Here is a 25240-nt window from a genome sequence, read left to right on the forward strand (position 1 = left end):
TATTTAATTTATTTATACATTAAATATTTTCTAATATTTATTAATAAATGTATTTTCATATGATTTAATAAAAGTATAATACAAAATAAAAATAATATGATTGATAGAATTGATTGTATATAAAATCATAAATTTTTAGAAATTTCACCGATTTTTGTTTTTAATGATAGATTTATACAATATCAATCTAGGAAAAAATATTTTTATTATTATAGAATAATATGATAATTTTGATTAGTTTTTTTTAATTATTAATTTTAGTTCTTTAAGTTTTCACTAGATGTTAAATTGAAAATTCAAAACAAAGTTTCCATAACAACGACTAGCAAGCGTCACTTGTAAAGTCCAAACAAAATAATTAGTTAAAAATAGTGGGGTTATAGTGATAATTGATAAATCATTGTGAAAAATGGGTCGTACTGATTGGGATCATTTATTGTCAACGGATCCATCATCATTGACTGATGATGATATGGAAGATTTTTATCCTGCTATAGTTAGCTGTGATGTCGATGACATTAGTGATATACATAACCTACGAACTCTGATGAAACTATCTCAAGAAATACTACAATATAAAGATCATCAAGTAAAAATAATTATTTAAGTTGTAATAATATTATTTTATTACTATCATCTTATTTAAATTGTTCTTTATAGAGTATAATATCTGTATTATTATTTATTTTATATTTATTATTATTTTTGTGATATTTATTCAATAAAAATAGCACTTTTTTTTTATTTGTTTGATTACACATTTTCTTACATAAAATAATATTAAAAATAATTAGTATTATTTAACATAATATTTTTAAATTTATTTGCTTAATAGGTAGAATCATTACTCTTAGAATGTGGTGAATTAAAACAAACAATTTCTTCTTTAAAACCTGAACCTGCTAAACGTAAAAGGAAAGGTAAATTGTTTGTGTTTAAAATAAAATTTAAATTAAATTAAAATTTAAATTAAATTAAATAATGATTATTATTAATTAAACTGCTATATTTATTATACCAAACTTATATTATTAAACTTATTATATTAACTTAGTATGCAATATTTGTGTAATAATGTTATTATATTGCAATAATATTATATTGTAATATTATAATAAAAAATTTTATGTGATAGAATGGGATATATCTGATACAAAACATGAAACCGCTGAATTATCTAAAGTAAGATATTATAATGAAGATATATAATATATTTATAGTATCTTGTAAAATTATTTTTGTTATTTGTTTTAAGAATATAGATATATCTGAAAGTACTGATTATGATGATGCTTTGCAAGGAAAAAATAAAAAGATAAAAATTCTTATGACTGAATTGGAGGTGAGTTTGGATAGAGAAAATAGAGAAAAACAGTATTTTGATATTTTCATTATTTCATAGAATACAGAAAGAGATAACATGGTATTAAAAGAACGTTTAACAACATTAACTAAAGAAATGGAAGATGCAACAGAAAAAATGAATGAAATGGCAGAAGAACTCAATTCTGCTCAAATTAAATCTATTGAATATAAAGGTTATTATGACAAAGTAAAATAAATAGACACAAATTTTCAATTAGATTATTTTATTGCATATTAATAGTATTATATATTAATTTCAGAAAAGATATTTGATTTAGAACGTGAAAATATTGCATTAGTTAGACAAATTGAGGAAATTGCAGCTCAGCAAACAGATAGAGATAAAGCAATAGATGACTTTAGTACAGCAATTGATGCTAGAATTAATGAATGGAAGGTACATAGAGATGTAATAATTTTCTTATTGCTAATTCGAAATAAAATCATTAAATTTTATGACAATTTGTTAGATAATATTAGAGGAAAAAGACAAAGAAATTTTGCAATTAAAAGAAAATTTATCCCAGTCATTAGTACAATCTGTCGTTTCTGCTAAAGAACAAAACAAAAGCGAAATAATTTATTTAAATGAACAAATAGATCATCGCGATAAAATTATAGTTGAATTAAAAACTAAACTAACTGAAGCCACAGTTGAAATTAACGAAAGTGCAACTCTTATAGAAAAATTAAAAATAGATGCTCAAAAGTATGTATATATTTAAAAAAAATAAAGATATAATAAATTAAAAATTAAAGTTTTATTGATATTTCCTTTAGAATAAAAAAGAGTGACAAAAAGAAAGAAGAAAGAGATTTGTTAAAAAAATTACAAAATGCAAATGACCAAATTTCCAAACTGCAAATTAAGTTGAACGAAGCAGAAGAAGATGCTGAATCAAGAAGTAGTAAAGTCAGTTTAGATATTCTTAATTTATTAAGATATTCTTAAATGCATTTTTTAAATTTTAAAAATATTTTATTTTATTTAGTTATGCGAAGTATTAGCGACATTAAAAAAATATGAGGACGAAAATCAAAGTTTAACAGATGCATTGAATGAAATAAAAGATCTGAAAAATGACTTGGAGAATAAGAATGCGTATATAAAAGACTTAATTAACGTTGTGAATAAATTAGAAATGTTGAATTCTTATCAAGAAATGGAAATTATAACTCTTAGGTAGTTAATTATATATTCATGCATCTTCAGAAATTTTTTTATCGCATATATTTAATAGTGTAAATTATAGGGAAAAATTAGGTATTCCGGAAGATGAATCAATATCAATTGAACATGCTTTAGCGAAACGTAAAGAACAAGAAAAAAAAATGGAAGAGTTATTACAACAAAATAAATTGCTGATTGAGGAAAATTTAGAATTAAAATCGGACGTAAGAAATCGATGACATTAATTTTTTTTTTATTAATTTAGAAAACAATATTTTTTAAAATTACTTTAAAATATTTTAGATAAGAATATTAAAATATAAATTATGTAGGACTTCGAAAGAATTAGATTTTTCGAATACTATTGTAAATGAGACTACTGAATTTTTCCATTCAACTAAACTGGCAGAATCTACACCTATGTGGCATTCGAAATTAAATATTTCTGAGCTGCAAGAAAATATGCAGATGGTTATAGAAGAAAATGAAGCTTTAAGATCAGGAATGCACGAAATTCTGGATAGTATTCGGAACCAAGATGGTGAATTTTCGCTACTTTTAATGGTACTTTAATGATGCACAAATGTTTTCTTTTTTTCACGATAAAATTTCTTTTTGATTCTTTTTTCTTATCTCTTTATCTTTAATAACACACGTAAATTATTAAATACACGTATACTAACTATTTTTTTTTTTCATTTTTCTATCATTTCATTTATAAATTAAACGGATAACTAATTATTTAATATCTCAGGAAAAAGTAATGTAGAAATACAGTCTAGTATCTTAGAGAGATTGTTAGAAGCTTTAGATGTGAGACATTTAGCAGGGTGGTATCATCCTGCAATGAGATTGCAAGAGCATCTGAATGTTGTGCAAGGTAGCAATACTGAATTGAGGGATCAACTTAAACAATTAAGGTAGATATTAATATGTATAATTATGGCTATGGCGATTTCGGAAATATAATTTTATTTTCTTATAGAATTTCGTAAAATGATAATTTATATTTGAGATTAATATTATTATCATTGTTATATTTGTTATTGCTATTATTACATAATTATATTATCAAAATATAATTATATATCAAAATATAATTATATAAAGAAAAGTACTAATTACCTTTATATTTTATTTTTCTTCTCCCAGAAAATTTTTTAATTAATTATTGTATAAATATTGAATTATAATATTAAAAGTTTGAAAATTTTAAAGAATAATTTTAATTTTCAAACTTGAATAACATTATCAAAGTAAAACGTATTTTTTTTCAACTTTTTATTGTTTTATAATATTTAATTATTATTTAATTCGATATAATTAGTAAAAAGTTGTGATTACAAAATATAAATAATTGCAGAAAAGAATTGCAAAAAAAAGACAATATGTTGCACAAATTAGTTTTGAACAAGCATGATTTTGATAAGATTTATCGAAACACTGAAGAATCCGATAATGAAAAAATATCAATGTATCTCACTGAAATGAAAAATTTGCAAGAAGCATACAAAAGTGAGGCAGAAGAATGGGAACAGCAAAAAAACTTGTTATTAGAACAAAACGATGAGTTAAAAAATGAAATTGAAAAATTAAAACTTCAATATGATGTTTATGAACAGAGTGCAAAGATATTGGAAGAGGGTGAGGATGAAATTCGAAAAGCTTACATGATTAAAACCAAAGAATATGTAGAAGCTTCCAGCGAGGTTCTAATAGCGAACAGAAAAATTATTGCTCTTCAACAATTATTAAATAAAGAAATCACGAAAGCTTACCAAGATAAAAAAGAATCAATAAAGAATGAGAGCTATATAAGCAAAACATTAGCAGATTCCAATAAGCATAATAAGATTCTCGAGCAAGAGATTTCGATATTACAGAGTAATTTGTTCAATACAGTCAGTTCTACCATTTATAATGAAATGAAAGAGAAACACGAAGAATTAAATATACGTTTCCGTAATTTAATGGAAAACAATTTGATGTTAGAAAATGATAATGAGATACAATACTTAAGAAAAGAATTAGAATTATTAAAACAAGAAAAAAATCAATTAATAGATCATTTACAGAAAGAAATTGATTGCAAAAATGATCAAAATTTAATGGAAAAGTTGAAGGAAGCTCAAGCGAAAGAACTTTTAGAAAAGCAAAGAGCAGATCACGTGACTAGTTTACATGAAATTTTGCAAACTCAGTTATCAAAATGTGAAGAAGATCTTAAAAACGTAATTGCTGCAAAGTCTGAATTACAAGAGGAATTAATTACTTTGCACAAAAGATTATCTAAAGACTTGCATTTCGAGAAATCTGAGCAATTGAACGATAAAAAAGTACCAGCAATAAAAGATAATAATTTAGAACTTCAAGTAGAAATTGAAAATTTAAAGAAACATCTGCAGATTACTCAAGAGGAAGTCAAACAGCAATATTCGTTAAATTCGTTAAAAATATTGGAATTGGACAATCTTAGACATCATATATTAAATTTACAAGCAATTAGCGAAGATAAAGCTACAATTTCAAAATTGGATTTCGAATTGACTAGTAAAAATATAATAGAAATGGAGTTAAATGCACAGAAAGTAAAATTGGAAAATGAAGTATCTTATTTGCAAGAAGAACTTGATAAATCAAAAACAGCTTGCGAAGGATTGCGCACTTACGTGCAAGATTGCCGAAAACAATGTGATAATCGTTGCAGGTGAAATTTTATTGAATTAAAAATTGTTTTATTTTCTTCAACGACAATTATTTTGTGAAACTTCATTAATGAACTTTTTACATTCTAAAGTACAACCAGGGACAAAAGTAAATAAAGTAATAAAGTAGTTAAAATAGTTAACATTAACAAAGTGTAATTAAAATCATTATATCTGTATTTAATCTTTACAGTATAAATATAAATTATGTAAGTTAATAATTAAAATTAATATTTACAATTGTGTAATAATAAATTAAGTTTTTGTAAAAAATTAGCTAATTGTGAGAAGATAAAAGTAAATGGAAATGTAAAATTATTATATAAATTATTATATTATATTTTTTGTAATGTTTTATTGATATTTTTGAAAAGTGATTAAATTGATAAAAAAATCTATTTTGTTATTGTTTTTTTTATCTTTAAAAATTCAAGAAATTTCATTTTTTAATAGAATTTGATCGAGAATTTAATATCTGAATTATTAAAAAATTTATTTTTGCGATGTTTAGAAAAAATAACATTTACAAATTTAATTATTAATGTTATAATGTTATTTTGCTTTCTTCAAATTTTTTATTTCTTTATAATAGTGTTATGATATTTATTACTTTATATGAAATATATATAAATATTACATTATATAAAAATATAGAGAATATATAACATTATATTATATTTATTAACATATATAAATGATAATTAATAATTATTTTTATTATCTGTCATTATTTACTTTTGTCTTCAAATATATATTTTAGATATTTCATTTCTATTCTTAAAAAATATCTTAGATATTTGAATTTGATCTAAAACATTCATGTATTTTGATAAAATACATAAAAATTTTATATTAATGTAAATATATATATTATTAAAGACAAATCACAAATATGTCGTTGAGGGAGATTTGTTTTATTATTATTTTTTGTGTGATAGAAACATACATTTTACTAATTAAACTATCTTTGCAGAAAATATGTAGATATTATAGAATTTTTGCAAAATCAATATGCAGGTTCCACTTCTATTAGCGCTTTAGATAGAATAATCTTGTTATCAGTAAAATTAAAAGATGAACGTCAGACTATTAATTCTGAGAAGAAAAAAACGAAAGAATGTTATGAGAATGTGAAGGAGCAACAGGAAATGCTAACCAATCGTTTGCAAATCGTTGAAAATTTAAAAGATATACTAGAACAACAGATTGGAAGTAATAGTGTGCAAGATATAATGCAGCAGTTTTCGGAATATTCACAATACACTTTAAATGTATGTGATTATCAAATTTTTAGTAAAATTTTTAGTAATATTTTTCTTAAAACTAAAAAACGCTATCCAAATATTTAATTATATATAAATATAATTTTACTTTTATAAAATAATTGAAATAATTTTAATGTATATTTTTATCTATCATTATTTATATTACGTTTTTTAAAGATTTTTTTTCAAAAATTAATATCTTTTATTTAAAAAAAGAATTAATTCATGAAAAAGGAAATATTTTTAAATTTGCTTTAGTATTATATTATTTTTTGAATTGTTATATATTGCATTTTTTTTTTATGAGTCACGATTTATTAAATTTTTTTTTTTTTATAAGAAATCTGTTTATTATATATTTGACATCAAACAATTTATATAAAACGTATAAATTATATACATAAAATGTGCAAAACATGAAAAATATATTTAGAGAGAAATCCACAGTTTATTCACTAATATAACTATATATTTTATTTCTTTTTTTATCTATTTGCATTAATAAAAAATAAAATTGTCATATTAAAATTAAATTATTTTTTGTTTTACTTATTAAACTTATTTTTTTTTAATATATATAAAATATATAAGATCTTTTGACTTCAAATTAATAATTAACAATTGAATAGGATTATAAGTACAAACGAAAAATAATGCAACTGGAATATGAGGTACAAATTGCTAGCAACAAATATATGGAGTATGAATCAATTATAAATCAAATGGAGCACGATATGGTACAAATTCAAAAAATATGGAATAAGGGACAGAATCAGCAATCCAAAATAGACACACAAAATATCGCAACCAGTCCTATTTTACAAGAAAATAAACATGCATCAGTTCAAGCAATCGTAGATTTAAATCCAAAAGAAATACAAACGGATCCATACATTTGTTGCTTGAACAAGAAAGAAACGAATGAAGTTGAAGTTCAAACAATTTGTTTCGAAGAAAATGATTCAGAAAATTTAAAATTTAAAGAAAGGACGAAAGAATCGACAAAAAGTAACACGGAAATGGAGAAAGAAAAATCGACTTATTTCAAAGAAAGTATAGAATGCAAAGGCAAAGCAGAAAAAGAGAAAGAAGCGACGAAAGAAAATAATGATCAAGAAATTTCATTACTACGTGAACAATTGAACGAAGCTTTGAAACTTGTTTCAGAACGATCTTCTACGTTAATCAAATGTGAACTACAAATAACAGAGTGTCAAGCGAAGATAGACTCGTTAAACAAGATTATAAAAAACAAAGATGTAGAATTAGTGCAGAAGAAAAAATTATTGGACGAATACAAGCTTTCGTCTGAATTGCAAGCCTCTGATACACAATGCAGTGATCTCGCCTTAAAGTCGTCGGTAAATAGCTTGCAGAAATTGCTCAGTCAAAAAGAGGAAACCATAGCTAGATATCAAAATCTATTGAAAGAAGACAGAGACGAACATAGCAAAGCTGCGGCTCGTTTGCAGGAAGAGATTAAAAATTTGCATATTCGTATTTTATCGATGGAAAACGAAACTCAAAGGGGTCAACATGAGAAACACGATAATAGTAAAAATAACGTGAAAGAAGAGCCTGAAAAATTGATCGATAAAACCTTAGAAATTACGTCGAAGACTGAAGATATAAAAAATATCGCAATGAGAGTGGAAGAGATTGCTAGATTGCAAGAAAAAGTCTCGACTCTGGAAGCGGATCTCAACATTACTAAGGAATTGAGCGATCGTTGGCATCGATTGGCGGAGGAAAGACTTAAACACATGGATCGTATGAGAGAAAGGTAAGTTGTGAATGATAATACATTCAATGATGATGATAATATATATCAAACTATTATTTTCTGTTAGATTGGAGGAACAACATAAAAGTGAATTAGACATTTATCTTGGGGAATTGGCGAAATGGCAATCAGAGGCAGACATGTTGCGCAAACAATTATCTGAAAATCGTATGATGGTTACAAAAGGAAATATTACCTTGTTGAAGGAGATGCAAGAGAAGGATGATAAAATTCATCAGCTTAGTTATGCATGTCAAGAGTTACAAGTATCGTAGATCTTTAAAATATTTAGAAATTTATTTAGATATTAAATATGTATCTTTTAAATATATATATTTTTTTTGGAATGAAGAATGAAGTTCAGTTAATGGAATCTGCGACTCAAACGCGGCAAGCGATAACTCATGGAGAATCAGCATTGAAGATACATGAAATTACGCCAACTTTGAGTGCTCACGATGATATGCATCAACAACAAGATATTACACATCGTACAGATACTGTGAGAAAGCAACTGCATTCATTGATAGAAAAGGAGAAAATGTATAAAAACGAAATATCTGACTTGAAACAACAACTTAGCCGCAGGTATTTTAATAATGGACGAAAAATAAAATAGTAAAAATTATAATACAATGAATTCTTGTTATGACTTTTTATAGATAGATATCTTAAGATTTATTAAATAAAATTTAAATACAATATACATTCTTTTTTTATAGAGTTTGTATAATTAATGATAAAAAAGAAAAAATTAATAAATGTTTTGAATTATAGTAATCTAATAATTAAGAATAATGGGATTTTTTATGCAATTTTTTTATTTTAATTTTAATATAATCCTTTCTTTTGATTTAATACAAGAAATTTAATCACAAGAAACACTTTAATATCTTTTCACTTATTTTTATTTTATTATTCTTCTTCCTTTTGGTTACTTTTTTCATTATCTTTATTACAGATACATGGCCGTAAGGATTCAAGAAAAAAAAACTTCTCAGCGTGAAAATCAACTTGAACGCAAAGTAAAATCTCTAGAAGAAGAGCTTTATAAAGCTCGAGCGCAATTAGATAGAGAGTATCTAGCTCAGGGAGCAAAGAAAGCCAAAGTATGTAATATGTTAACTCATTACTCTCAAATTTTCGTGCAATAATTTAAAAATCTATTGTATAGACAGCGGAAGAACTTTTATTATGGGAGAAACAGAAGAAGTGGCAACAAACTGCCGAAAAATTGAAAGAGAAATTGAAAGAGAAAACAGATGAGTACGCAAAATTATTTTCGAATTATGAAAAACTTCGATCAGTGGTTTCTTGTATGGAAAGAGAAAAATGGTATTTAAAAAGCAAATTAAAAACAGAAAACAATATTATAGCTGAAAGTATATCGGCTCGATCCACAACTGTTCATCAAAATATAATGCAGGAGCTTCAAAAAGAGTGTCAAACTTTGCGTGATCATATTAGAGAATTGTCCAATCGATTGGAGAACGAGAACAGTGAGAAACTTTTACTCCAACTCGAAGAGCAAAAGAGACACATCGCTGCTTTAGAAACCGTTTCTCAGGTCTGTCCCTTTATCGCTGTTTGATTTCTTTTTCAATATTTGTTTCTCAAATATTTGTCAATATTTTGTAGGGTAACAATAACGTTGTTAGTCAATTGGAGAAACTGGAAATGACTAAAGATATTTTGGAGAAAATGAATCTAAAACTAGAAGCTGAGAACTTTCGAGCTTCGTATTGAATTGGAAAAGGCAAATGCGGATATGCCTAGATTAAGGGAAAAAGTTGAACATTTGGAAAAGTAGGTTTCTTAAATTAAGTTTTTTTTGCTATAAATTTTTTGAAAGTTAATAAAATACAATTCCATGAATTGGATATCATAGAATTTTAATTAATAATATTTTTATTTTTTAAATTTTTTGTCGTGCATACTTATTATTTATTTATTTTGAAATAAAAGATAGATTAATAACAAATCTTTAATAGATTAACAAACAGATTAATAAGATCAATCAATATTTTATTTGAAATTAAAAATTTATATACAGATACATAGAGTTGTTGAAAGTAGAAAAATCATCTGATTCGACTCCAAGATCGTCAGACAAAGATTTGCGGGATGGTTCGAAGAAATCTACTTTGGAGATGGAGAAAACGATTTTTACTTTGAAAAGAATTATCGAGAAGTTGCAGGTAGAAAATAGACGTCTCAAACTTGGATCAAAAAAGAATCATACGTTTCAGGCAAGAATATAATTAATTTTTAATTCTATAGAGTGATATTTTTTTCATTTCTATTAATGATTACATATATTATATATATATCACACGTAGGATAAATTATTAAATAATCAAAGTGAAAATATATTGCGAAAGAATTACGAAGAAGCACAGAAACGAATCGTGGCATTAGAAACTGATTTACAATTAGCTGAGCAAAGAGTAGCTGCGTTGGAAAAGGTACAGAAGGAGGAGGATAACGGAGAGATAAAAATTTTGAGGGAACAATTGTGCCACAAATCTGAACTTTTAGACAAAGTGAAATATTTATTATCAAGAGTTGCCGTGAATGAGAAAACTCTTCGACAACGAGTAAATATACATTTTTATATGTATAAAAGAAAAAAAGATAAATGCTTCGAGTTAAAAAAAAAAAAAAAAAAAATACAAAAGGATAATATACGAAACGTACATAATTTCAGGTACAGCAACTAGAATCGAAGCAAATATTGTCTACGATACCAGAGTGTCATGTAATATCTCCTACTCCAGAATAAAAAATCGGTGAGTAGAAAGTTTATGATACATTCTATCTATTCAAGATTTGTATAGATATCGATAAAATACATAACATGTAGTATTTACTGTCTTCTTTTGTGTGTTATATATTTTTTTCATTTATGATAAATCAAGAAAATTCAGAATTTTCCTTTCTTCAATTATTAAAGAGATATTTTGTTGATTTTTGTTTAATTAACGATATATATTCATTTTCCATTTTGATATTTGTTAATATTTATAATACTAATAATACTAATAATAATACTATTATGTACGAATAATACTTTAAATATTATAATACTTAATATAATATTCACAAATAACATATGGAAATTAAATAATTTTAATTCGTTATAATCACACATTCCTGAGTCAAGATCAAAAATTACAAAAAAAAAAAAAAAAAAAACGAAAAGAAGAATTCGACATTACTTAACAGAGAGATATATTATGTTCGTATATTCTATTTGCAAATTCAGACGACATACTAGTTTTGGTATACACTTAGCGTGAATAATTATTAAATAGCGAGGAACTTCAAGTCGATTTTAATTTTCTAATATTCGCTATCAAGCGCTTGGAGGAATGGTTGGATCGAATCCTCATCCTCGCAGTCAGGAATGAGTTTTCCTTTGTTCTTGAAACAAGAATCGGCACACTTCTGTCCAAGGAAGTACGGGCCGAACATTTTCTTGCATTGAGCGCAATTTCGGATACAGACTCCTTGGAAAATAATTTCAATAATTAATTTAAACATATGTCAATCAAAATTCAATATTTATTTTTAAAAAATGCTCGTTATTAAAAGTATTGATTTTACACGTATTATTTTTATTTTTCAATTAAACTTACCTATGGCTCGTTCGAAAGGAACGCTTCCTGCAACGAACGTGAATACCATTGAATAGACTAAAAAGAGCACCAGCAAAATACGGATTGAAGTGTTCATGACTGTAACAAACGTGAAATTGAAACGTATTAATTCATCCTAAATAATAATTCAATTCTATGCTTAACAAATTTCACTCGAATGTATTATTAATTATTTCACGATACAATTGGAAAAAACAAAGAAACCAATAGAATCCAGATAGATAATAACGAAACAGAGATATAACACTAGATATCGTGTGCAATTCATCAGCTTTTATTCCATCTATACAATATAAGAAATAGAAGAGATAGAGAGAGAGAGAGAGAAAAAATACGGATTATAAATTGCAAAGCCTACTCTAGCCTCAGACAGGATGCTCTGTTCAAAGCCAAGCGTTGATATCTCATTCACTTTTCTCGATTAATTACCGGTCTTGGACAAGTGGTCTTCGATCAGGAGGAGGAGGAGGAGGAGGATAATAATAATAAGAAAAAGAAGGGGAATGACACTCGTGAACTTTCAGGGATAAATGCTCGAAGTTGTTGAACCAAGAGACGGTCGAATGTTTGAGCAAACAAGAATTAGGTGTATCGTATCTCCTTTAATAAAACCGAATTATCCTTTCTGTTCAACGAATGGCGATACTTATCGCCCGCCACCGATTATATCGCGTCTCTCCGATGTAAATTGTTCGAGCGTATCCGCTGTTGGTGGTCATCTCTTTTTTTTTTTTTTTTTTTTTTTCCTTTTTTCTTCCTCTTTCCTTCATTTATACCCAGTCATCTATAACCAGAATCTCCCGGATCGTACTTCCGCGTTCTCCTTAACGGTCATATTGTGAACACATAAACATAAATATGGATGGAAGGTGTATCTTATCTCTCTGTCTTACAGCCGTGTCTCCTTCTCTCCCCCGTCTCTCTCTCTGCAGGAAGCAGATTGAAGATTCAAGACCAAGGATCGATCGATCGATCGTGGAAACAGCGATAATCGTGCGGATCAATGGACCAGGATACGTGCGGTTGGAGTTCGTTGACGATACGTGTAAACCGGGATCGAGCATGAATCGGATCGATGGATCGGTTAGGTGAAGGATAGGGCCACGTGACTTGTGTGAAACGCGTTTTCTCTCTGTCGGTATCGGAACGGTATCTTTATTTACCTGGTTGCTGGTACGCTTGGACAACAAGCCGAGGCTGCTGGAATTGATAAAACCAGACGAATGACACTGAGCACTGCACGATGACGGCCTTATATATCCGTTGAGGCCAGATTCATCCCTCGAACCGAGGGAAACCCCGCTGCCTATCTTACCTTAATTCGATTTCTTCGATTTCCCGCATTCCTCGGAATCGTGCGACTCTCCGCGACACCGGATTCGCAGAGAAATTTCGATCAATCGTTAGCTGCCTGATTGGTTAAAGGAGATCTGACAGTATCGTCTTGGAAAACTGTCGGCCACTATAAATATATCCATCTATCGCGGGTTTTCTACTTCCAGGAATATGTGAAACAGGATCTGATCAAAATCAATTTTATCCTTATTTATTATTCCTCATTTTATTCTCGGAATGTTTAACAGGCAAAGTGAGATAATAACATTGTTCGATATGACTCGATTCAGAGATTAGCTCTCGTGATTAACGTAACATCACTTCATCCGTGTTCGCAACGTTCACGATCCATCCCAGGGATTGAGATTTCAATCGATACGCCGCTATTTCCTCCTTTCTTGCGCCTCCATGTCGACTCTCGGAGATTTATATTCTAAGGACCAGAAGTTTTTGTATTCGAGCGCAGGCTCGTCTCCGATCCTTTCGGCCTCATCGAGCCGCGAGACACGACTTTTCTCTCCCAAGATTGCCGACAATGCCTCGTACACGTCCTCTTTACGGGATCTGTCCTTTCTCTTCCTATCTTTTCCGATATCCCCTTCCAAGTTTCTAATTGCATCGCCCGAGACGAAATATCGGGATTTCTCCTCATTTTCGAATCCAGGCAAACGATCGTCCCTCTTTTCGAAGACAAATCTTAAAAAGTGTTCGTTCTCCTCGTTAGAATCTTCCCGATTGTTTATTTTCTCGCTTCTCGTTCCATCTTTTTCTTCATCCTTCTTTTCATCCACTTTTGCGAAGACTTTGCTCGATTCACGAGATTTTGGTAGATGATCAAAAGTGTGTTGTACCTCGGCACAATTCCTTTGCCCGTTCGCTTGTTCCCTGAACGCATTATCACTTTCGGATTCGTCGGCTGAAACTCGTTTCCCGTTCTGCCCGTAATTGGCCCGCGTCTCCTTTTCGAGCAGCTTCAACTTTTTCATTATCGGATCGTCCTTAAGAAATTCGTCTAGATCGAATGGCTTCCTGTATTCGTTTATGTCGAAAATTATGGGACCTGATCGACTTCCTGTGTCCTCCCGCGTTTCCCCCGGATCCTCCGTGGGAGGGCCGTGATTTTCTTCGGAATTTTCTCCCGCTCCTTTATCGACGTTGGAATTATTTAAATTATCCTCGTTACTTCGCAGTTCGTTTGAATTCTTTAACAGCCCCCCTCCTTTACTTCCTTCGAATTTATCGCTCTTTAAACGTTCGCAAGAGTCTTTGAAGTCGTTCGATCTTTCCGGTTTTTTTAAATTGTCCGGTTTGTTATTATCGTCGTTGTTATTATTATTATTATTATTATTCAGTCTTTTTATATCCGTATACGTTTTAAAATTTGTGAAATTCGTATCATTTTCTTTAATTGAGTCTCGCCTTGAACCTTTCCACGAGTCTTCTTCGGAGTTCGTTGATATTTCTGGATCGATAAAATCGTCATTCTTCTCCTCTTTCATCCGACGATCTTTCTCATCCAAACTTTCTTCCCTGATATCAGAGTAATCCGGCACCTCGACATACGGAATTTTGTTTGGATCGTACTCTAAAATATCCGCGGATGTCCCGTTGTTAACAGTTTTCTGATGATCTTGTATGTTGATGTAATTTCTACGATTTTGCCGTTTAACCAAACTCTGCGATGTATTCGTGTCTTTAATTGCTTCGTTTAACATATTTTTATCATCTTTCGTGTTTTCCAAACTCTTTTGCATCTCAAAATATTCGTTAGAGGACACGTAAGTATGCTTGTTTGATTCCTTTAACAAAGGTTTCATCGTAGTTTTCGATTGCAACGAATCGAACGTGTCCTGAAACGAGTGGTTCTTTTGCTCCTCGTAACTCAGCTTCGGATGACGATAGAGCCTCTTCGATAAGGGAACTTTTTCTTCGAAATAATTGGATTTTTTCTTGTCCAAGGAACGTTTCGAACGTTTCACCATAGTTTTTCTCCGGTAATTATTTAATGCGTTCGCTACTTCTATCTTATTTTTACCATTGTTTCTACCAGATTTTAGAAATGTACTTTCGAGAAGAACAAGATTCCGATTTGAAAAGTTGGTTGAAGAATTGTTGCTTACGTCTTTTTCAACTTTTTTATCGATCTTCTTCGACGGTTTTTTCATCACACTCCTTGCAGCTAAAAGCGACTCGATTCGTCTCGTTTTAGCCTGAAAATTTTGAATTTTCGTTACGTTAACGCTATTCGTTTCCTTCAAGGATAAGACATTACAATGCAAAACACTGATCTAATGTTAGATAAATATCTCAAGTACATATATATATATATATATATATATACATATATGTATTATTTTCACCCAACATTGCACGCCTTCGATACACAGTGCGCAAGAAACATAGATGCTGCTTTTAACTACCTTGTAAATCATTCTCTCCCGACGTCAGTAGTAAATTTCACGTGCTCGCCACAATGAAATATTTACTATGCCGTTGCCATAGAACATCGCCGAATTTGAAATGGATAATATCGTTTTTTTTTTTTTTTTTTTTTTTTTTAAATTTAAAGGAAAAGGGAAAGAATTAAGAGAGAGAAAGAGAGAGAGGATAATTCACAAAATTGATGAAATTTCCATAGATGGCACTCTCGTTAATGTGATTTTATTTATGGTACTTATGTACAAAATATAATTACAAAATAAAAGACTGGGGATGTACGATGGTTCAGATGATTGTTTTTTTTTTTTTTATTTATAACAATCGCGAAAAATTCTTTTTCTAATTTTTAATCCAATGGTTCTCTGAACCATTGTACACGCGTGTATATTAGGATGGAACAAGATACAAAGCCAAAATTTATTCGTGCTGTTCTAATAGCGAAGAAAAGTTATCTTGTATAATGATATTTAAATCTGAATTTCGAAATTTTAATTTTCATTGATCATTTTATGAATGTTTTTTTAAATAATTTATATATTTTTATATATTTTTAAATATTGTTTCTTAGTATGTAAAAATAATTTATCGAGTAGAAAAGATTATTTACTCATTTATACATTAAAATCCATAAACTTTAACTATGAATGTTCGGGTGTTCATTTTATTTGATTAAAAAAAATTTAAGAAATTTTCGAATTCAACTCGATTATTATTTTCGAACATATCAATTTATATTTCAAGGCAAAATTTTTATTATCGGATAATACATATATCAAAAATTGTAATATGTTCAAAAATTCTTGCACAGAATTATTATATATATAGAGATATAAATCTAGAAGACTAGACTTTTCTTCTCTACTAGAGAATAGCCATATTTTGACATTTTCATTTCATTTTAGTGTATATATTATACATTGTAGCTAGTAATACAATAATGTTTGAAGCGATAAAAATAAATACCATTTCACCTTATGCCAGACTCACTCTCCATAACATTACGCTTTTGCTGTTACTCATATATTTATTAAAATAAAAAAAAAAATTAGGGAAAATGAAAAAAAAGTTATACGTCTATAACAATAAAAAAAGACCGTTTAGTAAATTATATATATATATTCGAAAAAAAATCACACGAATAGATGTAGTATTATACAAATTAGTATTTCAATACTCCAAGTTGTTTTTTTGAGGTTAAGATAATTTTTTGATGAATATTCCATTAACTTATGTCATTTAATATTAAGAATGCAAAAATGTTTTTAACAAAATTGAATTAAAATTTCAATTAAATCCTTGTTCGCAATTTTGACAATGTAAATAGTATAGTTTATTATATGATTGATATGATATTTATTGCGTTAGTATTATTCGTTTGATAAAAGATACTGGAATACTAATTTGAATGAAATCTGTTAATAGCTTTATAAAAAGAATTGATAAAATTGATTAATAATTATAATTAAATTATAATTAAAATTAAAATAAATAATAGTTTTAAGAAAAGAAATTTGAATAATATTATTAATAGTTTTAAAACAAATTTCGATTTTATATATTTATATAATAGGCATAAAATTCAATTTTACGAAACCTCTACTAAATAAAGATTTAATCATAGATTAATATATATTAGCAATAAATATCATTAATTTTTTCGATATATTCATTAAACACAAGATATAAAATGGGCAGTGTCTTAAAATGTTAGAAAGTGCATGATAGTGCGAGGATGAACAAAACAATTTATTTTTCTTCTCTTCGAACCTAACCTTAAACCTGACACGATAATGGATACGCGTTCTAATTTAATGAATATTATAAAGAGATTATTATATAAAATGAAAAAAAATTATAATTATTTTTAATATATTATAAATGTGATTTTTTTTTTTATCATCGTTTCAAAAATTCTGTTCTTTCATGCGATTCATCATCCTCGTGCATCATCGATGCTCTCTTTATACTCATAATTGGCGCGCGATTACTTTCTGAATCCCAGATATGAAGCAATGCCATTAATGCTCTCAAAGAAGAGTCGTAAAACCTGTTGTCTGTTGTATTGGTTCCGCGCCTTTTCCGGTCTCGTTGGTTCTCTTGGTACATCAAGCAAGTGCTCTTCCACCAATTGCTATATATAGTACAATAGGTTTACATTTGTACGTGCTTGTACAGTCCTTTGTAGAGTATTGGTAGGGAATATTGGTAAGTATCGAGATCTTCGAAATTCGATTATTTTTTTTTTTCTTTTTTTCATCTCGCTTTCTCATTTCATATTAAAACATGAAATAGGATAATGTGTTTCTGCTTTGTACCTTTTTTTATTCTATTTAGGGAAAAATTATATTAAGCCAATCCCATAAATAAGTGATTTTTATTAAAAAGATTTGATACATTTATTATGCTAGGAATTTTATAAAAAAAAAATTAATAAAAGATTTAACAGGAAAATAATTGTAAAATGAAAATAAAGGAAGGAAAAAGAGTATTTATTATTTATGGAATGACCTAATATTTATATGCGATACATGAAAAGACTAGATAATGGACATTGCTACCCACCTTGGTGCGATTTTATGGAGGAAATGAATTTTTGCTACGTGCTGTTATGTACATCGTGTGTGTGATATCACGTATGAAAAATAAATTAAAAATTCGATAAGAAAAATGGATAAATAAAAAAAAAAGAAGAATAGAATTCTGGTAAAATTGAAGAATATACTAAAAACTTAGATAAATAGTGAGTAAACCAAAAGCTGTAATTTTCCATGCATAGAATATATAAAAATAATAAGACATTCAATTCTATATAAAATCAAATTGAATTATTTTTCATAATTTACATCATCGATGAAAAAAAATTGATACAAATGTATATAAATTACGTATATGTATGTATATCTATGTATATAGAAATAAAAATTAACAGATTAATATAATGTACACATTTGAGCTATGTTAATCGATTAAACTTTTGGCGGATTGTCTTGAAATAATTGTATCGAATCAAATAATTTTATTAAACAAATCGAAATACTAAACATTGGTTCCAGAATATATAAGAAGATATAAAGGAAATATTTTTGAATATTTTAAATTCTTTTAGAAGAATAAAATTTTGCAAAACGTAAATAAAATTTTCGAAAATGATTGCCTATTACGAATAAAATTAGAGTATTCGACAGGTATTCACACTTGATTACTCTCTACATATCTGTTACTTCAAACAGAAGTTAATTTGAAAGAATTCATTTCACAACTTGTTAATCCATATAAATCGTGCATTCATTCGCAACTGATATAATATATATTTGTAATAAAATATAACACAGGCATAGCTAAATGCACTATTGTATTCATACTAGATAGATTCATAAGCGATTATTAAAAGCATTCATAGAAATTGTTACAAATCGTGTTATTACGATTGTATTTACAACTTCATGATGATTTGATTGAGAATTTTGCAATAAAAAAGAGGTAGATCCGTTTTTCTTTATTTAATATATTTAAAAAAAATAATTACTGTGATGTGAACTAAGTGTAAATTTGCTCATCAACGTGCTCAGATTTTGAGTTATTTTGTTACTACATAAGAATCCAGAAAATCTGGTCCTATTTTTTTTTTTTTTTGCATTTAACAAGAAACGATAATTCTAATTCGTAAAGCAACGTATCAATTTAATAAATTGTATACTTTATTACTTACTGTCAATAAAAAATAGTTATATCTTTATGCAAATTGGAATCATCCTTAAATTCGAAAAATTTATTAAAAATTAAAAACAACTTATCAATTCAATAATATGAAACAAATTATGTGAGAATGAACTATTTTTTTTAACATGTATAATACATCTTTCTAATTTTTCTGAAATTATTATTAACAAATCTACTATCCTGCAAGATTCTCAATTTTCCTTTCGTTCAATAATTACGATAATTAATGGTGGTTAATGCACAAAGTGTCACGATTGTGCGTGCATTCCGCCATTCTTATTTAAAGATATGTTACAAAAATCCTGATGTTAAATCGTAATGTGAAAGCAACTAGTTTATGGCGTTTATATTCGTGAATTTCTTAAAATTAATCTTTATACATTTATAATATATAAAATTATAAAAAAAAAAAGACACATAAAAGAGAGACTACCTCGACATCATAATTTATATATAGTTTCGGATATAAATTATAATTCTAGTTTGATGATAAAATAAATTAATATCTAGGAATATATTCATCTAATTAAAAGAGTCGCTAGAGTGGTGTCTATTCGGATGTCTATAACTATAACAACTGTGTTGCATTTATGTCCGCATCTATTATGTCCCTAAAGCTGATTTGAAATGGAACATGCAGGTTCATCTATAATTTCCTACGCTACGATACCGTAATGTGTCTCGGGGTAAAAGTGCCTAAGAGTCGTGCTTCTTGGCTCTGTTGTAACTGTTCTTCACTACATTGGTGATGGTTTTCTGGTCTAGGCGATAGTTTTCGCTAAATTTTTACGTCTAAAAAACAGCTTTTTTATTTTCCATATGCCTGGTACGTCTCCGCTATATTACTCACGTATTGAGCATGATTCGCGGTTGGGAATTCCGCCCATTTGGTTAGATCCATACTAGGCAGGACGCCGCTTCGACAGGGTACTCGTGGGTTTCTGCAAGGTGAACGATGAATTTAATTATTTTACGTTTCTTCAAACGTTATTTAAAGAATCATTTTTTTTTTGTGAGAGAGAAATTTTAGTGATTCTAAAAACTAATTTCAAATTTGTCTTATTTTATAAACATTCTGTACTCTTCTCTCTAACATCTTATTTGGAAATATATTTTTTAGTACATATATTTAGAAATTAAATCGCTTTCATTGTATTTTCATTTCTCTTGTTAAAAGAAATAAATTAAAAAATTTTAGAATACATAGAAAACAAAAAATTATTAAATAGGATATTTTAATTAAAATATTATGGTCTCGCAATGAGATTTTTATTTTAATATTAATGACAATCGTTGTAACTTCTAATTATGTTTAAATATTTAAGTATACTTATTAACGCTACTATTATAACAAAATATATAATAATAAGATCATAATTATCAAACATTTATCATAAACTTTATTATTAACTTCATATATCATATCTTAGCTACCTTATTCGATTTCAATTCACAACATTTTACTTACATTTCATGATCGGGCAATACCATGGGATAAATCTGTATAGTGTCGATCAAATCCGTGTTGTCGCAGATCACTCTAGCGAGTTTTATTTTTCGAATCTCATTCAGTTGATCTGAAAAATAAAAACACGATTAACTTTAATCTCGTTTCAACTAATCTTTTCCAATTTTTACTTTTCTTTTTTTAATCATAACTCACTTTACTTAATCAATAGTATTAAAATATATTCACATAGAAATATTTTATTATACGTAATTGTTTTAAAAATAATTTCATTCGAAAATATTCACAGGTTGGTGGAAACCTGTTTCTCTAAAATTTATAAATTTCCATCTGTTCGATATTTAGGATCGAAAGAATTTCTTCTCACCGAGAGTGAAGGACGATGGTTGGTTCGGCAACTCATACCAAAATCGGTCGCCTCGACGGGAATAACTGAATTGCGTGGCGATTATACAGGCGAAGGTTGGCCCGAGCATGCTACCCGGAAGTGGTCTCTCAGATACACCACCGGACCAGAGATCGACGTCAGCTGGATGCCTGAAGATCAATACACGCACCGTTATTTCCGGGAATTTCGTATTCAATTTCTGGAAATGATGGTTACGAACATATTTCGAAAGTGATTCACGAGAGATATTACAGAGAGATATTATAGCTTAAAATTAGCATCGGTTTGAAATATCGGTGAATTTATAATGTTCCTTCTGACAAGTTTCGTGTTCGTTCGAAAATGACTTATTGTTGGGATATTTGGAATTTTTCTTGGATTTTGTAAAAATGGTTAGAAATGGAAGGTCAATACTTACTCAAAAATCGAGCTGTAGCGTCTGATCGTCTCATTTGGCATAGAACCGTGTAGCTCGTCAAAAGTGTCTACCCACGGAAGTCCACAGAATTTTCTGTAAAAAAGACAGATTGAATTGTCGAAAGATTGTTGAAAAATAATAAGACGACTTAGCGAATTACTTTCGTTTTTCTTATTTTTTTCTTTAAATGATATGGATTTCTACGAATTATCATCGTTTCTATAAATCTTTTTCTTTTTAAGTTTGCATATACGATACGATTTATAAAAAATTATGTATACAAATTAGAAATTGTATGTATATAAAATAAGAATTGTTAAAAAATAATAAAATGAAGTTTTGTAAATTATATTTATTTTTTAAAATCATCTTTTTTAAATTAATAGAATATAATTTATACAAAATTATGTATAAATTAACAATTTTTTAAGTGAAATTTTAATAAACTACAATTAAAAAATTTAGTAAATTTTAGTTAACAAACTTTAAAAAATAAAATTTTAATAATAAAATGGAATCTTTTTTTTTTTTTTGCAAATTAATACAATTTGAATATTTTATATAATTTTTTATGAACTTTCCTAAATTTATAATTATGAAATTTCCTAAATGTACACGATGTTGATATATGGAATATTTTTGAAGGATCGATTCTAAAAGTTAAAACAAATATTAAAATATATGTATATACTTTTTGTTAGATTATAAGCAATTTAAAATTTTGTTAGTTGAAACGAGACAGAGATAAAGTTCTCTCTTTATCATATCATGTTTTATTCTATTTTGTTTTATCTAACTCACAAAAACATAAATTGGTTACAACTCAATAAAGTCTGAATTGATATTTTTGTATATCAATTTTTGCGTTTATTTTTTCCAACTTTTGTCTCTAAAATTGATTTTTCTATTAATATATTAAATTATTATTATATATATTAGAGATTGTTAGAAAAGATATTAAATTGATATTCTTCCTGAATTATATTTCAATTTTTTCTAAAATCACTTTTATAAATTTGTATAATATAAATATCTCAAGTACCAACCTGAATTCCATATAACTTGGAATACCAAATTCACGTCCTCGTTGCATATTAAATGAGACCAGATCTAATCCAAACTTAGCTCCAACTTTTTTAAATAAATGATTTGTCACCTGAAATCAATATAAATTAAACATTCTCTGTTTCTTATTTTTTTATTACATCCGGTAAATTATCTCAGAGAATGGTTTCATACTTCTTGCGTAATAGAATCGTCCATAGCTTGAGCAACTTGGTTCATCAATCCCATAATGTATTCGTCGAAAACTCCAGCACGATACAAATCGAACGGTCTTCTAATCAAATCTGATAGTCTCTTCGAAGCTATAGATGTATAGAAATAATTAATACAATAAGAAATGAATATGTAGCTTTTAAGAAAATTTTATATTCAATCTTTTGATGAAATATCGGCTTCCGACTCACCAATAAATTTATGAGCTTTACTCCACCTTTCGACCGCCGTTGGCAATAATGAGTGTCCGAATCTGAAGGCTGCAGAGGCAAAAGCATCAATCACAGATGGATTCACGCTTTCGTCGTAACCATCCCAATAGCTCTGTGTAAATTAAATATAACACTTATGAATATTACATTTCGTTATATGGATGAAGGAAGCAAAAATCATTAATTTAAATCTAATTAGTCAGATCTCGTGTAAATAATTAAACAATCAATAGTGATCAATTCTGATATACGAGGATATTAATACTTTAATATATTTTTATTATGATAATATTATAAAGAATTCAAAGAAGGCAATTTAGAAAATAATTATTTTTTTATCAGAAAATTGATATCAGATACAGAAAATATTATATTCTCATTTTCTCCTTGTTGAAAAACAAAATTGAAATTAAAACGAATAGAAAATAGTCAAATTGTGTTACTTATAATACAAAATTTGTATAACTTGTATAATTTGTATATCATTAACAGTTTATTCAGGATTCATTGTAATTAAAAAAATACATCGAAATTATTTGTCTACATTTTGTAAAAAAAAAAAAAAAATTATACTTTATAATATTAAGAGTAATTAAGTACTTTTAATGTATAATTTTTTATATAGCAAATAATTTTTCTAAAATAAAATAAAATAATAAGTATTCGTTAAAAACAATCTTTAAATTAATTTGTATAATTTTTTCAAATGTATAATTTTTCATAGGATATATCAAATACTTAATATAATTAAAAAATATATATTCCACGAAGAATTTATATAATTGTGACTAATAAATGTTCAATATCTTACATTTTTTTCAAGAAGAAGTCCAAACTTTTCCATGACATCTTTGCCGAGTAAAATGGGTAGAAATTCATTGTAGGTGATATGTTGAATTTCTGCAATAACGATTCTTCTTGCTTCTTGATACAGCGTTTCATCGTCCCAATGAGGATTTATTTGAATTAACGTCTTCGCAATTCGATTATGCTCACGTGCCATCAAAGTGTGCATGCAGGTTAATACTAGCTGCTCGTTCACTCTTATCTCACCTGTCAAAAAATAATCATTTGTTTAAGAATATAATCGTAATATGTTTAAAAATGTATAATTTTTTTTTCTAGCTGGAAAGTAGAACAACCGCATTTTGTCATTCATAAATATCTATTTGAAGAAATCTTTATCCTCATATTTTTTTTATTTCTGCATTTAAATTTAATGGATATATATTAAAATTATTTCCAACATTATTTCTATATTCTTATTTTTATAAACTTGATATATTTTCTTAGCTTTTGTGAAAAGTTATTATTACTATCATATTTTTATTTATATGCTATTATATGTTAATTAAAATTTTAATGATATTTAAAAAAAATAAAAACTTAAAATTTATTACCACGATATATTTTCATTATTCACTATAATATTTTTAATAGTAATTGCGATTTTTATATATTTTATAGATTTTATAGATTAAAGTTTTATTTAACTAAATTTTGATTAAAGATTTTTATGCCATTTATTTATTATTCTAATTCTAATTCTAAATCACATTTTATTTTAGAATTGCAACTAATTAAACGGCTGTATCCACATTGTTACACATTTTTATTCGTTTATTTGAGTATCATTATAAAGAAAATTAGAAATTTAAAATTAGTTATTATTAAATTTAAATTGTGCGAAAGTATATAAATATAAATTTTTATAAAAATACCATTATGCAAAAAAAAAAAGAGATAAATCTAAATATAATATAATTAATTTAATTTGTAGTCAATGTTAAAATCCATATTATTATTTTTAAAAAGAAAATTTTTATTCAAGAAAAATAAAAAATAAAACAAAAAGATTAAGAATTAAATTATTTTAATTTTAATCCTTAATTCTAAACTTTATTCTCAATTCTAATTTAAAAAAAGAACTCTTGAGTTCGATATAGGTATAATATTAAAAATTAAAAATATAATCATGGCATTATTATAAACATAAGCTCTGTAATAAACATTTAGACTACATGTCTAAAATAA

At 27.2% G+C, this 25240-nt stretch overlaps 3 protein-coding genes across 7 annotated transcripts in view; 1 reads left to right on the forward strand and 2 right to left on the reverse strand.

Moving 5' to 3' along the window:
• The first annotated feature begins 300 nt into the window (after window positions 1-300).
• On the forward strand, window positions 301-22069 carry Cep290 (Centrosomal protein 290kDa). Its single transcript, XM_086903410.1, is given in 25 exon segments — window positions 301-589; window positions 836-920; window positions 1136-1182; window positions 1256-1342; window positions 1403-1538; window positions 1626-1762; window positions 1836-2074; window positions 2146-2278; window positions 2358-2548; window positions 2619-2760; window positions 2840-3077; window positions 3291-3456; window positions 3900-5243; window positions 6215-6512; window positions 7136-8289; window positions 8357-8555; window positions 8642-8877; window positions 9251-9398; window positions 9464-9856; window positions 9928-10017; window positions 10019-10095; window positions 10343-10538; window positions 10629-10886; window positions 10997-11078; window positions 21256-22069. Coding segments are annotated over 24 exon segments (6249 nt in total). The 5' UTR covers window positions 301-409; the 3' UTR covers window positions 11072-11078; window positions 21256-22069.
• On the reverse strand, window positions 11508-13371 carry Eh (Eclosion hormone). Its single transcript, XM_012487398.3, has 3 exons — window positions 13112-13371; window positions 11928-12026; window positions 11508-11798 (listed from the first exon to the last, which is right to left on the reverse strand). The coding sequence occupies exons 2-3, from the start codon at window positions 12022-12024 to the stop codon at window positions 11632-11634; spliced, it is 264 nt and encodes an 87-aa protein (XP_012342852.1). The 5' UTR covers window positions 12025-12026; window positions 13112-13371; the 3' UTR covers window positions 11508-11631.
• cysu (peroxidase homolog) overlaps window positions 13479-25240 on the reverse strand; it is a 52611-nt gene continuing 40849 nt past the window's right edge. For 4 of the 5 annotated variants that reach the window (XM_086903411.1, XM_086903413.1, XM_086903414.1 and 1 more), the window contains 9 exons: window positions 24018-24259; window positions 23186-23318; window positions 22956-23083; window positions 22763-22872; window positions 21717-21809; window positions 21278-21447; window positions 20911-21019; window positions 20293-20383; window positions 13479-15493 (listed from right to left, as the gene is read on the reverse strand). In XM_086903411.1, coding sequence (XP_086759537.1) covers window positions 13667-15493; window positions 20293-20383; window positions 20911-21019; window positions 21278-21447; window positions 21717-21809; window positions 22763-22872; window positions 22956-23083; window positions 23186-23318; window positions 24018-24259 — 2903 coding nt within the window. In that variant the 3' untranslated portion in view covers window positions 13479-13666. Of the gene's footprint in view, window positions 15494-15811; window positions 17854-20292; window positions 20384-20910; window positions 21020-21277; window positions 21448-21716; window positions 21810-22762; window positions 22873-22955; window positions 23084-23185; window positions 23319-24017; window positions 24260-25240 lie in introns of those variants that run through there. The other variant, XM_012487389.3, reaches the window with a different exon arrangement.

Source organism: Apis florea, unplaced genomic scaffold (assembly GCF_048593485.1).
Source record: "Apis florea isolate Af1SG1 unplaced genomic scaffold, ASM4859348v1 contig_2291_pilon, whole genome shotgun sequence".
NCBI classification, from domain to species: Eukaryota; Metazoa; Arthropoda; class Insecta; order Hymenoptera; family Apidae; genus Apis; species Apis florea.